Here is a 19,053-nt window from a genome sequence, read left to right as displayed (position 1 = left end):
GAACTGTTTACTTATAAGTACAATTACCTCACTGTAAACTTGCACTACAGTTATAATATTGCACAACCTGCGCCACTTTATAAAGCGCGTATTTACATATGATGACGGTATTAATTTTTAAGATGAAATGCAGCAAAATATGTTGATTATATTATACAGATAAAACTTTAACTTCATTTAAATAATCTTTATTGTTAATAATTAAACATGTGAGGACACGGTGCCGCAGCGCTAGCTAGTTCAGGGATTGTTCCTGCATTACATTGTATTCTTGCTGGTGCTGACGCGACACTGGAAGGATAGACGGATATAATAATTAAACATGTACTATGAAGATATTTCAATGTTCCTTAAAAGTTTTGAAGAATTGTCGTTTTAAGCTTACAAATGGCTTCACGTCTATATAGCTGATTGTGTGGCGATTGGGTTTTTGGAGAAAGAAAAGTAAGGATAGGAATTGGAGGTTAGTACGTTTGAAAGAGACAGTGCTTCTGTAATAAATTATTTCATCAAAGGTTGTGCATGGCGCCGCAAGCCTCTTGTGTGAGACATGAACAAGCACTGCGCCCCCGTGTTCCCATGTTTAATAACATGCTTTCATTCCTATCATCATGAAAAAGATATCACGTATACATCTCAGTATTTTAATTATTCAGAGAGCTGTAATATCACGAATGTAATGGATTATGTGTCCTGTCAGAGAAAGAGAAAGCCCGTTTAAAAAGCAGGTAGTGATTCACACATGTAGAGCACATAGAAGATCAAATACAGAACAAAGCATTTAATGTGCCACTTTAGTTACAATGGGATTTGAGAAACTAGTAAATTAAACGATTTTAAGATGAAGTTTATGATGTTCTACTTTAATGGCAAAATAAACTACGTGATTAAAGTGGAAATTTCGAGATTAAAGTTGACATTTCGTGCTTTTTTCCCACTGTGTGCCTATTTTTTTTGTCTGTACCCTAAAAAGCTGTCATATGACACTCAGACGGTGGGCTACGACTCGCCTTTTCACGGCGACTTTGATATGTGATTTCTTTTTTATTTCGGGCACTGTGCGACTTTGTGAACTTGAGCCTTTGAGTTTCTCCAACACTCTGTTACTCGATCAACTTCCTTTTGTTGATTATACCACTGTTTAAACCAACAAATAGTACGTTTTTCCTTTGCCTCCACTTGGTATTCGCTGAAATTCTTATATTTCCCCCCGTGCTTTTCCCATTGTCTTTTCACAGAAGGCTATTTATATTGATTTGCATATTCAAAGAAGCGTAATTCTGGGAGGAGTTGGGGCGGGACAGAATGGCGCGTGCACATACGTTACTTTTCATGCTGATCGGTATTTATATAGTGGAAGAACGTGAAAGTTTGTGTACGTACAGATTCCTGCATCTGGATTTTTCTGTGCGTACACACATTCCCGCTTTTGTGCTTACGCCATGTTATAGTGTGAGTTCTACACATGGCGTTATACATGAGGCCCCAGGTCTTTTTGATTTGCTGAGTTCACCAGTGCTTGCTTTCTTTCTCAGGATGTACCAAACTGTAGATTTTCCCACTCGTAATGTAGCAATTTCTCGGAAGGGTTTTTTCTGTTTTCGCAGCTTAAGGATGGCTTCTTTCACCTGCATGGAGAGCTCCTTTGACCGCATGTTGTCTGTTCACAGCAAAATCTTCCACATGCAAGCACCACAGCTCAAATCAACTCCAGGCCTTTTATCTGCTTAATTGATAATGACATAACGACGGACTTGCCCACACCTGCCCATGAAATAGCCTTTGAGTCAATTGTCCAATTACTTTTGAGCCCCTGAAATGAAGGGATTGTGTTAAAAAAATGCTTTAGTTGCCTCACATTTTTATGCAATCGTTTTGTTCACCCCACTGAGTTAAAGCTGAAAGTCTGCACTTCAACTGCATCTGAGTTGTTTCATTTAAAATTCATTGTAATAATGTACAGAACCAAAATTAGAAAAAAGTTGTCTCTGTCCAAATATTTATGGACCTAACTGTATATATATATAAGAGAAGGTCTGTGATACGGTTTGCATATTTGCAGCTGGAAATCCACAAAGGGAGAAAAAAATGAATCACGTATCATAAAGTAGTTTTTATTCTTGAGCTTTCAACCCCTACCAGTTCACACCCAAAATCTGGATACGCTATGTAGACGACACATTCGTCATACTAAAAAATGACAAGCTGAATGAATTCTACAATCACATCAACACAATATTCCCTGCAATCAAATTCACAATGGAAAAAGAAATGAACCAACACATCAGCTTCCTGGACATCCACATCAAAAGAAATAATGACGCCACCCTGACCACTAGTGTTTACCGTAAAGAATGCTATGCAGACAAGATTTTACACTTCACCAGCAACCACCCGATATCTCACAAACAGAGCTGTGTTAAAACTCTATTCAGAAGAGTCCACACCCATTGTAATACGAAGGAAACAAAAATGAATGAGAGACGCTATCTCTTCCACTTTTTCACTTCAAACGGATACTCAAAAGCATTCATTAATCGGAGCCTACACAGAAGACGCCACAAAACTCAGCAAACAATCGACCTAAATCAGAACCCCCACCCCACCTGGCACTCACTCCCTTATCACCACAAGGTGTCTGAAGGTACAGTGCGCATCCTGGCCAAATCGGGCGTTAGAATAGCACACAAACCCACGAACAATTTGCGCATGGTCCTCTTCAATGCTAAAAACAAGAAATCGACAGCAGAAACACGAAACGCTGTTTATAGCATTCCATGCAGTTCTTGCTCAGCGGTATACATAGGACAAACTTCAAAAAGAATTGCAACACGTATACAGGAACATCGCAACGCCGTCAGAAGAAAGGACTCACTTTCATTGATCTATACACATACTAAATCAACAGGACATACATTTAACTGGGACAATGTACAAGTAAGATTTAAGGCCAGTACTAAAAGTGCCAGAGAGCTGGCCGAATCTTGGCTATGAAATGAGAACGCCATCAACAGACACTTGTACATAAATCCAGCATATGCAAACTTAAGAAGAACATGTTCATAATAAGTAAACTGTACACCCCCCCCCCCCCGATCACACTGACTTAGCCACCTCCCCCCCCCACCCCCTCCACATAATGGAATAAAAACTACTTTATGATACGTGATTCATTTTTTTCTCCCTTTGTGGATTTCCAGCTGCAAATATATATATATATATATATATATATATATATATATATATATATATATATACACATACATACATATACATATACACATATACATACATATACATACACACACACATATATATATATATATATATATATATATTGTCACGCACGCGCGATTAGAGAGCCGCGGAACGACTCAAAACGTGACGTGAGACCATATGTCAGAAGGGAATGGCGGGGTACTAACCTTTCTCTCTTTATCTCTGCAGAAAGAAGGACGCACCGCCACCATGAATCCACCCTGAACACATGAAAACACTACAACACTTCCGCTTTCCCTCTGTCGCTCCCCGATGACGTCAAGAATCCCAGCATCCATCACGGTTCTTCCCAGCAGTCCATTCACCTATTTCCGGTCCCTCCCGATAAATGTTCCCCTCTCCGCCATCATGGCAGCTATATTATGAATGCCAGTATTGAACTTATTTTGTTGTTAAAATTCATCTTCTTTACAATATACGGGGCCGGAAACCCCAAACCTTTATGTACGTAGAGTCATTCTTTCACAGTGGCGTAGTCAGCAGGATTAAAAAGAGTCCAAAAAATATCAGAAGGACAGGTCCTGAATGACGTTTTGACAGGGATGGCATCCCAGATTCAGAGCTAGCAGCTAGCGCATGCCGCGACGCAACGGGAGTTGGAGGAAATCAAGGCACGACTAACCACCGTGGAATCGGTAAGACCGGAGCCCGCTCGACCTCCACCTCCTCCAATTGTCCCGCGGACGATATTGAATCGTATTTGGGCATTTTTGAGAGGACAGTCTCTCGAAACTAGTGGCTGCGGGCAGAATGGGCATCCATTTTGGCTCCTTACTTTAAGGGCACCGCGCAGCGGGCCTATTACGACCTCCTCGAGGAGGAGGCCACGAATTATGACATCCTAAAGCCGGAGATCCTCAGCCGCTATGGCATCACCACGGACCAGCAGGCGAGCGAGTGGCGTAACTGGCAATTTGACCCCGATCAACCTGCCCGAGCCCAGGCTTTTGACTTCTGGGGAAAGATGGGTCGCTGGATAAGGCCAGAACGTCCCCAAGCACGCCGAGTAGTAGAGCAGGTGGCGTGCGAGGGATTAGTAAATGCCATGCCAGGATATCTCGCTCAGCAGGTTCGTAGACATCCTTATAAAGATATGAAAGGACTCCTGGAAGTCCTGGAGCGTCAGCTCGCGCTCCACCGAACCAGGGGGTCGGAAAAGCCGGCTTGTGGTGCCCGACAGGGACGGGCCAGCCACCCCGAGCCCACCCGTCATGCAGCAGAAGCTCCGGCGAAGCCCCGAGAAAGACCGGGTCCGCCGCTCTGTTTCAAGTGTGGGGACCTCGGTCACCTGTTGCCTGCCTGTCCTCTATACCAGCAAGAACCGATGGACTGCACTTGGGCCACTTCGGAGAGGTACTGTGCTCTGTCAAACCCTCTGGCTATTCCTAATACGGGAGTGGTTCTAGTTAATGGTCATTCCATACTTGCCTTGTTTGATTCTGGCAGCAACATAACCATTGTCAATGGCCGTTACGTTCTACCGCAACAATGGCTGAACCAATATGTAAGCGTGACTTGTGTACATGGGAAGACCAGGTCATATAGGTTCGCAAAATGCTATATTTCCTGGAATGGTGGCCTGACTCAATTATTGGTCGCAGTGTTGCCCGAGCCTCCTTTTCCAGTCATTTTGGGATACGACTGGTAGTATAATAAAAGCGGTAGACAGAAAACCACTCCTGGGGCCAAATTGGGTCTTGTTATGGGTGGGCGAGGCGCCATCCCCGCGGCTCCCACACGGTGCATACAGGTAAACAATGATGACGTCAGTAGCCGGGGGGAAGATTCTCTGGCATCGGACCCTGACCCGGAAGAGGACCCGGATGATGGCCCGAGCCGAAGAACCAATAGCGCTCCCAAGCATACTGACCCCTTAGACTCTATGAGCCACCAGTTCAGATCTACACCCGCGTCATTTAAAAGAGAACAGTGGAATGATGATTCCCTGAAGTTTGCCAGGAATGCAATTGTTTCCGTAGATGGCCAGATGTCAGACAGTTCCTTGTCACTTTGTGTTAGAAAATGATCTGTTATATCGGGTCGCAAATCACGAAGGCGGAGTGCGGAAGTTGTTGTTAGTACCGCGAACTTTCCGGCGGGAGGTCTGCGAACTAGCACACTCCCACCTCCTGGGTGCCCATCTGGGAACCGAAAAGACACTGGAGCGAATTAAATTGCGTTTCTATTGGCCGGGAATAAATGAGGAGGTCCGACGCTTCTGTCAGTCCTGCCCGGAGTGTCAGACCCGTCAGATACCTAGGAGGGACCAAGCTCCTCTAGTTCCTATTCCCCTAGTTGACATTCCCTTTGAAAGGATCGGTATAGATCTTGTTGGACCCCTGGAACCTTCGAACCGTGGCCAGAAATATATATTAGTCATGGTTGATTACGTGACTCGGTATCCAGAGGCGGTGCCGTTACGCTCCGCCAAATCAAATAATATTGCACTGGAATTGGTCAAACTTTTTTCTAGAGTGGGAATACCTAAAGAAGTCCTCACGGACCAAGGTACTCCCTTTACTTCGGATACGTTCAGGGAGGTGGCTAAGTTGCTCCGTATTAAACATCTGAAAACGTCTGTCTACCACCCGCAAACCGACGGATTGGTAGAGCGCTTTAATCAGACGCTTAAGCAGATGTTACGTAAGGTAGTCAGTGCGGACGGTAGAAACTGGGACGAGCTTTTACCTCTCGTGCTTTTTGTTTATCGGGAGGTGCCGCAAGCCTCCACGGGTTTTTCCCCTTTCGAGCTTCTATATGGACGCCAACCCCGGGGACTTTTGGATATTTTAAAGGAAGGCTGGGAAGCGGAGGTTCTTCCCAGCACTAATGTTTTGGAGTACATCGTGCAACTGCATGATAAGATGAATAAGATTCGGCCTATTCTAAAAGAACATATGGTTCGTGCTCAAACAGCGCAAGCCCAGTGTTACAATCGGCATGCTGTCCTCAGGGAATTCCACCCCGGGGACCATGTGATGGTGCTTGTGCCCACCTCCCATTCCAAATTGCTGGCTCATTTGCAGGGCCCATATGAGGTAAAGGAGCGAAAGGGGCTGGTAGACTATTTGGTGAATCAACCGAATTGTCGGCCGAGCGAGAGGGTGTACCACGTGAACTTACTGAAGCTGTGGAGAGATCGGGACGAGACTCTGCCCTCCGGTACAGCCCTCTCCCTTTTCGCAGAAAAAGCAGCCCTTAACCTCGGTCCAGACCTAACACCATTCCAATGGCAGGAGCTAGAACAAGCGATCTGGGCCGTCCCCGAAGTGGTTAGCGAGTCACCTGGCTGTACTTCACTGATTGAGCATGACATCATTACTGAGCCTGGGGTGGTAGTCAGGAAGAGACCCTATTGCCTCCCGGAGGCAAAACGTGCAGAGTTTGAGCTCGAAATCCAGCGGATGTTGGACATGGATATCATTGAGGAGAGTTATAGACCCTGGTCCAGTCCTATCATCCTCGTTTCCAAACCAGATGGTTCCTGGAGATTCTGCAACGACTTTAGACGTCTGAACCAGGTCTTCAAATTTGATGCCTATCCCATGCCTAGGGTGCATGACCTACTGGAGCGCTTGGGTAAGGTACAATATCTGACTACACTTGACATGACTAAAGGGTACTGGCAAATTCCCTTAACGGCATCCGCAAAGGAGAAAACAGCATTTAGTACCCCTAGTGGACATTGGCAGTACAAGGTCCTCCCATTTGGACTGCACGGGGCCCCCGCGACCTTACAACGTCTGGTAGACAGAGTGCTCCGGCCCCACCAGCCCTACTGTGCCACCTACCTGGATGACGTGGTCATTTATTCTGGCACCTGGGAGGAACATATACTGCAGGTGTACACTGTCCTCGCAACGCTAGCGAAGGCTGGTCTCCGCATCAATCACCGCAAGTGTTTCTTCGGCTTGAGGGAGGCCAAATATTTAGGCTACCTAGTGGGGTGGGGACAGGTGAAGCCACAATGTTCCAAAATAAAAGACATCCTTGAATGGCCCTGTCCGAATACCAAGAAACAGGTGCAAGCTTTCTTGGGGTTAGCAGGGTACTACCGCCAGTTTGTTCCCCGTTTCTCTGAGAGGGCAGCACCCTTGACAAATCTCATAAAGAAAGGGGCCCCTGTGTATGTGGTATGGAACGATAAAGCGGAAGAAGCATTCAGTGACCTAAAGAAGGCCCTGACATCGGCACCTATATTACACACTCCTGACTTCTCTTTGCCCTTTATTCTCCAGACCGACGCTTCGGACACAGGCCTGGGCGCCATGCTGAGCCAAAGCTTCGATGGTGCCGAACACCTCGTAATATACCTGAGTCGGAAACTGTTGGACCGGGAGACCAGGTATGCGGCAGTGGAGAGGGAAGCCTTGGCCATTAAGTGGGCGGTGACTCATCTGCAGTACTATCTGCTGGGTCGCGAGTTTACCCTAGTGACAGACCATGCTGCTCTCCAGTGGATGGCCCTACACAAGGAGTCGAACCCCCGAGTCACCAGGTGGTTTTTGGACCTACAGCCCTATACGTTTACCGTCACTTATCGCCGGGGTCTCCTTCAAGCCAATGCTAATGCCCTCTCCCGGGTTCACAATCTCTCGGTTCGGTCCGCCCGACCTGGTGGGTGTGGGCTGAGGGGGGTGTCATGTCACGCACGCGCAATTAGGGAGCCGCGGAACGACTCAAAACGTGACATGAAACCATATGTCAGAAGGGAATGCCGGGGTACTAACCTTTCTCTCTTTATCTCTGTAGAAAGAAGGACGCACCGCCACCATGAATCCACCCTGAACACATGAAAACACTACAACACTTCCGCCTTCCCTCTGTCGCTCCCCGATGACGTCAAGAATCCCAGCATCCATCACGGTTCCTTCCCAGCAGTCCATTCACCTATTTCCGGTCCCTCCCGATAAATGTTCCCCTCTCCGCCATCATGGCAGCTGTATTATGAATGCCAGTACTGAACTTATTTTGTTGTTAAAATTCATCTTCTTTACAATATACGGGGCCGGAAACCCCAAACCTTTATGTGCGTAGAGTCATTCTTTCACAATATATATATATATATATATATATATATATATATATATATATATATATATATATATATTATCCTCTGATATATGGAAAAGAAAAATTAAAATAGCATTGCCAAACCCAATTAAGCCATTTCTGATTCACAGAAACCAAAAGTCTATCAAAGCAGCACTGAGCTCATGACAGTATCCAGCTCTGGGTGGGCCACGGTTCTGCCTTTGTCCAGAAACAGCTTCATAAGCTTTATAACCACAGACTCAGAAAGACTTTGCCCCGAGTTGTAACTCAAAACATAGTTCTCAACAAAACTTTGGCAGATGTCAGAGGTAACAGCAAATCTGTTGTTTTTCACACATTCTGCACGGGTGTCTTTTTTGTCAAAGTGCAAATGCTGCCTGGTAGTCTGATAGCGGTCACAGGACATTGTATCTTGGATTGCCGGTACAACAAATAGTTCTGAGCAGGCATTAGCCACAGCACCAACTGTGGTCATCTCTGTTCTTCCGAAAAGAATGAAGATAAATGCCAACTCAGAGAGAGAGATGCAAGTTCGTTGTACCATGTGAACGTCACTGACAGAATAAAACTGAACAATAAAAAAAAGTACTAACTTTTACAAGTAGCCAAAACCTACACTGGGTGTTACAGACTCAAATCAAATGTATGTTTTATTATATTATACTAATAATAATAGCAGTTCACTACTCAAAAAGCAAATCGACCAGCCTCAAAACCGGAACCTTTGAATTATTGGGCTGCAGTTTTTTCTGCTACACCATTCAAGAATATATGTCAATTTCCTGTCAGTTGACATTTGAGCTGGGGTTTTTAACTCATTGACAGCAATATGAAAATCAAATGCTTTTTTTTCTTTGGTTATATTCTTGAATAAAAGCGCATGTGTTTATTTAATATTAGGACTAAAGTCTTCACACATTATACACTTCACATCATTATTAGTATAACATGGAAAAAGTTTCTGCTTTAGTTATGCGTTCAGCATTTCTTGCCTCGCATTTCCTTTCATCTTACACTTACACAAAACATTGTAGAAATGGAACATACATGAAATGTATGTATTCCAAAAAATGATACATTATTTCTCCTATACAACTCCAGGCACTTCATTCCCAGATAGAGATACCTGAGCTCTGAGAATTTTGCAATGGACTTGGCTCCGGCGGTTGGGGGGATGGGATAACAGGCCGTGTGCTGCTTGTGCTGATCGACACATTTGCAAAACAAAAGACACTGATGAAAAGAGGTGCGAAGGAATTTAAGGTGGCCTGGGATTATGAATTTTTTGTAGGCTTCAGGAATTCGAGTGTTAATTGTCCTAACCTAAATATTTTTTAGGAGGTGTGGGGAAAAAACACACAGATGCTGGGGAGAATGTGCAAACTCCAAGTAGGCAATGATCAGGCATGGTATTAAAAACTGGGTCACTGGATCAGTGAGGCAGGCGCATTTATCAAACTGCTCAAATGACAAAATAGGAATAATTTATTTCATGCTGGCACCATAACAACACCAGTTAGAGCTATGTTAACTTGATGAAGATCATACAAATAAAACATTAATACAAATACACAGCATAATAAGAACAGTAACCATACTTCTCCAATGACTCTCAATCAGCCAACCTTATCACATCCATCAAAAAGATGCTCCTTCTGAATTATATAGCAAATAAAAATAATAGCATAATATGAAAGAGACTGAAACTCAAGATCATAAGTTTAATGTTTTCTGCTGTGTGTGGGGTAAATGCTATTATGAAACCTGGTTGTCCTAAGCCATTTGTCATATGGAAGGATAGTGAACTGGTGATGTGCGGTGCGATGGGTGACATAAGATCTTTAAGGTTTGATATTTCACTCTGAAAGATTATGGTGACTTCACAATAAGTGTTGCCATCCAATAATTTAGGAGCATTTTCTCTATCTGCTTCTGGTCTCTCGTAGAGATATTACCATAGCACATAGTAATGGAAAAGATAAAAATACTTTTCAATAGCAGACTTTGTACAGAAAAGTGTCAAACAAAGAACTTTTTCTGGTGAGCTTTCTTGACCACAACAGATGTGTTCTTCCCCATAGTCAGAGGGTGCAGGTGGTTAATACCCAGAAACATGAAATTCTCCATTACCTCTACATCCTTGCCACTGCTGAATAATGGTGAGAATTTTATTATTAAAATAATAAACATAATCTGTAAAAAAACAAACATATTTTTTAATTGTCTACAAATCATATGTTACTCTTATTGGCCTGATTTTTAATATTATTACTATAAACGCTACACTAGTTGAACCGTTTGGTTACCTTTTGCCTGTATGCTGACTCATCCTAATCTGTGATGAATCCAGAAAGAATGGGGTCATCAGAAAACTTGACCATTCTTATTAAATCACTGTGAAATGAAATGTGTGGATTGATTGATAGTCATACCTAGCACTTTATCAAAAGGCATAAAAGGGACAATAGCTTTAAAAACAGAAACTGTCAAAAAGAGGATTTAGACATGCACTAATGTATTCACCCTGCAGGCAAACTGGCATGTGTCCATGTGCAAATCAGACTGGGAGTTGGCTATGAGTCACACACAAATACATTCATTATGAAATGTGAAAAAATAAAAGCTCTACAGTATAGTCAATGGTTAGGTAAAAGATAATTCAGAAAGCAGTATGCAGGTGACTAATTGCTGGTCCAGTTGGTAAAGGCTCTAGATAGATATACGAGGCATTGGAAAAAAAACTCTGGCTCTGTGCTGAAAATGAGATGTGAGACATAACAGGAGATGTTAAAATCCTTCATGATATTTCCCACTGACTTTGATGAACTCTTCATTTTGATGGTGTTAACCCTAATATACTGAATGAGTGTGCTGTGCAACTGTGTAAAGATTTCCAGCATATCTTCAAACTGAATTTGATCCTACGAAAGGTTTCAGCTGTCTGGAATGCATCTTGTGTTGTACCAGTCCTCAAGATAGTGCAGCTGAAAGTTTTAAATGACTATGGACCGATGACTCTGACCTCACACTTTATGAAAACCTTTGAAAGGATAACACTGGCTCATTTGCAGCCCCTGGTCAAAACAGTACTGGGCACTATTGCAGTTTGCCTACCAGGATCAACATTGGGATGGATGATGCTATGATATAGATACTAAATGGAGAAACAGGGTAGCAGAGTGAAGATATCTTTTTTTTTCCACGTGTGCATTCAATACATTATAGCCCTAACTGCTGGGGGAGAAGTTCCGGTCTATATGCTTCCACTGTGTCCTGGATACTGGCCTACTTAACTGGTAGAGAAGTTTGCCTGACTTAAAAACTTTGTATTGGACATGGTCATGAGCAGCACAGGGGTTCCACAAGGAACTGTACTGGCTCCTTTCTTCTTTATCATGTATAGTACACCTTAGACCTAAGATACAATATCGAATTATGTCATCTGCAGAAACTGTCTGATGATTCAGCTATAGCTGAGTGTATCAGCAGTGGTCAGGAGAGTGAATACAGGACACAGATGAAGGACACTCATCTGCAGGTAGCCATCAATAAGAAAAAAGAGATAATCATAGACTTCAGGAGGGTCAAGCCTACTCTGCCTGCCAGTTCTCATTGAAGTTGAAGGTGTGGAGTGGTGAGGTTCTTAAAATACATTACTGGAGCAAACTATGAGGAAGAAAAAGAATTACAAAAATAAAATTGACCCAAAGAGCAAAAAGATTCCTATGTGCTGAAAATGATGGCATAAATGCAAATGTTTCAATAGTCTTACACAAGTCAGTTATGGTTAATACATTCTCAGTTTTATAATGATAGCAGAAACTGATAAAACAAAAGTTAAATAAAAGAAATTGTTTTTCCAATTATGACATTAGTTGGAATTTTTAAAAAGTTTTAAAATATAACTTCTTGGTTACATTACACAATGGTGAAGTGTCACCTAGTCTAGTGCCTGTTCCTGCCTTGGGGCCTACACAACTAGGAATTGGATTAGACAACCATATAAATGGAGATATAGACAGACTGATGGATGACAATTATGTTATACATCCACTGAACAAATTATTAGGAGCTCTGTTACTAATACTGAGTAGGGCCTCCTTTTGCTCTCAAAACAGCCCCAGTTCATGGCATGGATGATGTTGGAAATGCTACTTTGAGATTCTGGTCTGTGTTGACATGATTGCATCATGTAGTTTATGCAGATTTGTCAATTGCATGTTAATGCACCAACTCTTGTGTTCTACAGCATCCCAAAGGTGTTTTACTGGATTCAAAGTCGATAACCAGGAATATCACTGAAAAACACTGAACTCATCATCATTTTCATGGAATCAGTTTGTGACGACTTTGTGACATGGTTCATTGTCATGCTAGAAGTAGCCAATAAAAGATGGGTAAATTGTAGCCATGAAGGGATTCATGTGGTTAACAACAATACTCAAATAGCCCATGGCATTCAAGTGATCATTGAGCGTTATTAAAGGACACAAGAAAACATTCCCAACACCATTTACACAACCACTACCAGCCTGGACTGTTGACACAAGGCAGGTTGGGTGCATGGATTCATGCTGCTGGTGCCAAATTCTGCCCCTACCATCTGTGTACCTCAGTAGAAATGGAAATTTATCACACTAGGCTATGTTTCTCTTGTTTTCAGCTGTCCAGTTTTGGTGAGCATGTGCCGGCTGCAACCTCAGATTTCTGATCTTGGTAGACAGGATTGGAACCCAACATGTTTTTTTGCTATTGTAGTCCATCTGTCACAAGGTTTGACATGTTGCGCATTCTGAGATAATTTTTTTGCACACCACAGTTGTACAGAGTGGTTATCTGAGTTACCATAGCCTTTCTGTCAGCTCAAATGAGTCTGGTCATTCTCCTCTGTCATCAACAAGATGTTTCCATCCACAAAATTGTTGCTCACTGGATGTTTTTTGTTTTTTGTACCATTCAGAGTTAGCTCTACAGACTGTTGTGTATGAAAATCCCAGGTTATCAGCAGTTACAAAAATACTCAAACCAGCCTGTCTGGCACCAAAAATCATGCCACAATTGAAATCACAGAGATCACGTTTTTTTTCTCCATTCTGATGTTTGATGTGAACATGAACTGAAGCTCCTTACCTGTATCTGCATGATTTAAACATTGTGGTGCTGCCACATGATTGGCTAATGAGATAATTGCATGCATACGAAGCTATACAAGTGTTTCTAATAATTTACTCTGAGTGTATTGTATATATTCATTAATGAATTAATTGGGTCTGATGATGGATGAAGTCATGTTGAAAGTTTTGACTTCATGATTATTTCTGATGTACTTGGATTTAAAAATGGGTGCACTACACCACTGGACAATCCCAACCAGACAACCAGGAATTGTAATGAACTTTTATTTTCTGAGTAGGTCTAAGACTTTGTTTGGCATGCATGATGTCATTCAAGAGATATATGCTCAAAATATGGCTTGACATTACTACCAAGATCAGAAGAAATTTAACAAACAGGACAATTAGTATAGTAAACATTGGAAACCATAGTCTCTATAAAAGGCAGACTATGAAGAAACTTATCCTACAAAAAATAATGCGCAGAGTTGAGCCTGAAACTCTCTTTGTAGAATCACTCTCTGATAATATTAAGGACAGTTTGTGTGTTAATCATCACAGCAAAACAGTTTCACTGCTTAGGCTGGTTTATATTTGAGCATTTTGATACCTAATGAAGCACACACAACTCTAAGCCTAAATTGCTTTATGTTGCCCACATCATTGTTATGCTGTTTACATCCCTGTTGTAAAAAAGTCTTGTACCATCTTATAGTTATTAAATAAGGCCAATAATCATGTTTTAAAGTGGACATTGTAATGACCTGAGATTGAAAGGGATGGTGTGAGTATAGAAGTGGCATCAGACTGAGAACATGGCCACAGCAGTTTGTACAGAGTAATGGAGAAAACCACTGTGACAGGCAGAAAACCTTTAAACCTTTCAGTGGACTAGGCATGAGCCTTTATGATGTACTAAACCCTGACTGTGTAGAGAAAATTCTTGAATTCTATTTTCTGGGAGCATCACATTCAAAGAGAAGTTCTGGTGACTTGCATTATTTCCCACTACACTAGATAGTAGCAGGAAAATGCTTCTGAAGTGTTGCTGAGAAGAAAAATCAGCAGGCATCTCTGAACCATGCACTGTATTTCTATAGTGCACTTAACTACTGTATGTATAAATTTAAGTTTAAAAGTGCTGTAATATCGACAGCCTCCAGAGGGCACCCTAACCTAAAGGCTTTATGCCTGGAGCGTGTCACTGACTCCAGAAACGATTCCCAGAATGGACTGGAAGTAAATCCGGGATAAGTTTAAAAGAATGCATCCTGGCAGTAACTAACTGAGTCTGTTTTTTGGAAGTCAAAGGATAACTTTTTTTCTAGAAGGCTGTCTGTTAACAACTGCAAAAACTTTATATAATTAATCATGTAATATCCATCCATCCATTTTCCAACCCGCTGAATCCGAACACAGGGTCACGGGGGTCTGCTGGAGCCAATCCCAGCCAACACAGGGCACAAGGCAGGAACCAATCCCGGGCAGGGTGCCAACCCACCGCAGTAATCATGTAATAGACATTGCTAAATACTTAAAGTACTTAACTTATAATAACATAACTTCAAAAACGCATAATAAAACTGGACAATGAAACATAAAATAGAACTGCAGCAATTAATGGGAGAGTTTATATTATTGTAGAAAATTACTGACAATCATATATTTATTAAATCTGTCAGTTTTGTTTTACAATGTTTTGATGAACTTATAAAATATTTATTAGCCATTACATTTCTGTTTCAAAACATTTCACCTGAATTATTATGTGGACATGTATTAAAGTGTTTTCCATTAGAAAAAGGCTTTGCTAAAATTGCTACATTTTTATGATTGATTATTTTTCTGTTTACTTTAATACTTGATTTTATTACTTTATGATCAATTGTTATATTTGTTATTTACATATATTATTGCTAAAATGTTGATGTTATTGTGGAGTTATTTTACCCAACTTTATTATGTTATTATATGTTGAATTCTTATTTGAATCTGTCATTCTGTTTGGGACCGTGGCTTCTGTGCATTTAAGTTTAAGTAAGTTTATATTATTATAAAAAGTATGACACTATCAGAAACACCTAATTTCAAAATATTTTTGGAATTATTATATTTTTATGTGTTAAGTATCTGGAACATTATGGATAGTTATTTTATTTTTTATTATTTTATTGCTGATGTTTTTACATATTATTGTTTTTTTTTGTTTTGGAATGTTTACATGGAATTATTATATTATTATGAGTTATTACAAATGTACTATTTTATATTATTTTATCTCAAAGGATTCTTGACCACTGCAGTGGGTTGGCACCCTGCCCGGTATTGGTTCCTGCCTTGTGCCCCGTGTTGGCTGGGATTGGCTCCAGCAAACCTCCGTGACCCTGTGTTCGGATTCAGTGGGTTGGAAAATGGATGGATGGATGGATGGATTCTTGACCATGAATGAATGAATGAATGAATGAATGAATGAAGAGGCAGATCTTTAATTCAGAAGCACATTATAATAGGAATGAATTTCCAGTTTATTATGTGCACTGAGTTTAACAATATTTTAGCAAAAAATGCATGTGTTTTGTATGTTTTGATAACTGACCTGTGAATTGTGTGGCAATGTGAGGTTTTTTTTTTCCTTCTTCCATGAATGTTTTTCACATTGTATGCTGTTGTGCAGCATTGGTCGTCATTGTGTTCTTTTAAATCCTAAACTTTTTTTCTCTCCCTTCTGTATAAAAGCATGAGATAATTTTTTTTAATCAGCAATCACTACAAACTACATGGGGTAAGTAACATAAAAAAAATATACATTTTTGTAGAGCGTTCCTTAAATTAGCATTATTATGTTGCACGTATTACATTATCAATAACATCAAGAAAGGTTACATATAAAATCAATTTATTATTTTGATTTAGCTTGAAATAGATCAGCTATTCCTTGCTTTACAGATCATATATGTGCCTGTACTCCCGAATGCACTGCACATTACAGTCTTAAAATGTATGGCTCTTTAAAATTCTTCAATAAATAGAGCTAGTGTATGATGCAGTGCCTTTAGCTATAGAGCACAATATGCCTACTCTTACCAGGGAAGCTCCATTGGCCTCATCATTTACTGTACATCAAATCTGAAGGTATGCAGCATCCTCACATTAGTGTGGCTGCCGAGGTTGTTTCCTATTGCATCACTTTTTAATTAAGCAGTTGTTTTTGATTTGCCATTGCTAAGTCTTTTCCATTTTCTTTCTTTTCTCACTGTCCATGGTTGGACCTGGTCTGCCTTGGAGTGGATGAGTCGTCATTTACGATTAGCGTGCATATGGACATCTTCTGTCTGAATGAGGCTGTTGTAGCTTGCCTATGGAATCCTATTCATGAGCAGCCTGAATCTGACAGTGAGAATCTGAACTAATACCATACTGTACTTATCAATTTATTGCATGATATTTCTTTATTTATGTTGCAACATTATGTTTGTGTTTATTTTGCTTTACATTTTTAAAACAGTATTTGTAATTATTGTATTAGTTCATTGAGTTGTATGCTTAACAAAAAAATAAATTAACTTTGAAATTTGAAGTTTATGGCTCATAAAAAGCCCTGTGGAAGCCTCCCTCTTGGAAGGAAATTCTGTTATATCAGAGTGCACTTTTAAGGTCTCTGTCAAGATTATCAAGCACTCTTACCTTGTGGGGTCCTCTATGAAAGTATTGCACACATTTTTCTTTATTATTTTTGGGATCCAGCTCTGCAAAATAAATAGATTAAAAAAGAAATTAACAATAAATAATTAAAGAGGAATGTCAATGCAAAAGCAGTTGAGTGGCCTCTTATCCCTGCAGTGTCACGGTCTTGTTTTGCTACTTTTCCCAAGTAAGTTGTTTCTGTAAATGTAAGCAAATGCTACGTAATACATAATACAGTTTCCTGGCATCTGTGATGAAAGGGAAAACAGAGCTTTGGTGATTTTGGGTTAAGAAGAAATTTTTCTGGAATTGCCCAATTTATTTTTCCATTTGGTCATATTTTAAAATGAGGGTCTCTGCACATTTCTCCTGAAAGCTTTGCAGCAGGTGGGGTGTACCTTTACACTCATGTGCTTTTCTGGTTTAGATTGGCTCTCGCAAAGCCTCCCTAGCCATGTCAGCAGTCAGAGCAGTGAGGTTGGGTTACTTCCATGGACCAGATTAGCACTGATTGCTGTCACTAACAAGATAAAGTGAAATATGCCCTTCACCTAGCTAAATGTCCTTATGTGACCACATGAAACTGATAGATGGCATTTATCAATTTCTGCAGATGTAACAGCAAATCTAACAAATGGACAGGCCAGTTTGTTAATAATAAATCTTCTTCTCAGAAGGCTTTAAAATGTATCCCATTCCCTTAAATGCTTGGACTCTTAGTGTGAATATTCAACTGAGACGCAGAGAGCAGTGAAAACTAAAAAAGAGTCCCAGCAGGTGCAGCAGTTCTGCCGCTGTGTCCTAACCAATAGCAAAATACCAGAGATTTGAACAAAATACCAGATCTGTCATCAAAACTAACAAGGGTTCTAGTCCGGCATCCAACCAGTTCCAAGGGGGTTTTCATGATCACCATTCTATATATAAATATCTGTTCATTAAATGAGGTCAGTTGACCTGGGTTCACATTTACACTTAGTAGAAAAATGGGTGAGAAGAAAAAATGGCCCAATCTTGGTTAACATCTATAAGCACTGGCTCACCACAGGATTTTTTTTACCAAAGGGAAGCTGGTTGAGTTACTGCTGAATGAGCAAAGCCTTAATGTAAAAGCAGTGCAAAAGTGAAGGGATTAATTCAATTCTCAGAGGCCATTAATGATCCCGTAGCAGGATTTTGCCATAGCGACCCTGGATATATTCCCAGCCAAATTACCTTAAAGCATCCTCTGGCAGCTGAACTGGCTGGGGAACTCTGTACCTTGCCACCTTATGTGTAATTACGTTAGAAATGACTCATCTTGGGAGTGACTTTGAAAGAAGACAGGGAAGTATGTGAGAGCAGTAGGAAGAAGACAGGGCATGGGGCCATACATCGTATTGACTGTGTAAGTCCACATACTTTATTTCTTTTATTAAAAAAATAATTTTGGAATGTGCCAGCAGCTGTGGCCTACAGTAGCTATTTCCCCACTTTGGAATACAGGCTGTACCAGTCAACAATAACATGAAAAGTGGCTTAAAATATTGAGAAGCTGGATTTCCCTGTTATTATTTGACTGGAGAGAGTTACCATCTTCAGATTTCTGATAAATGAAAAATAATCCTGAGCCAAGTTATGAGGAGTACATGCATCTGTATCATGGGATAAGAGCGGCCCCCTGTCACGATTCCAAATTGGCTTTAATTCACGCAATCCTCTTCCATGTTTAGTCACCTACAGATTCATTCTCTCTGCTGTGAAACTTTGTAAATTCTCCCAGACAGTTCCCATGTCATACCATCTTAAGGTGGAAATATGTGCTGAGTAATCTAACTGGAAATATAAAGAGATATACTAGCCAACTTGAGTTTCTTCAAAAATATTTAAAAACAATGATAGAATAATATAAGGAAATTAAAAGATAACTTCTAAAGAGGCA

General features: G+C 40.8%; 1 protein-coding gene across 1 annotated transcript in view; it reads right to left on the bottom strand.

Annotated features, from left to right (window-relative positions):
• Positions 1-19,053, bottom strand: part of trpm4a (transient receptor potential cation channel, subfamily M, member 4a) — a 135,425-nt gene that overhangs the window by 89,375 nt on the left and 26,997 nt on the right. Inside the window, exon 2 of the mRNA XM_028813580.2 lies at positions 17,133-17,194. Coding sequence (XP_028669413.1) covers positions 17,133-17,194 — 62 coding nt within the window. The remainder of the gene's footprint in view (positions 1-17,132; positions 17,195-19,053) is intronic.

Source organism: Erpetoichthys calabaricus, chromosome 11 (assembly GCF_900747795.2).
Source record: "Erpetoichthys calabaricus chromosome 11, fErpCal1.3, whole genome shotgun sequence".
Classification (NCBI taxonomy): Eukaryota; Metazoa; Chordata; class Cladistia; order Polypteriformes; family Polypteridae; genus Erpetoichthys; species Erpetoichthys calabaricus.
This window is presented reverse-complemented; position numbering and strand designations above follow the sequence as displayed.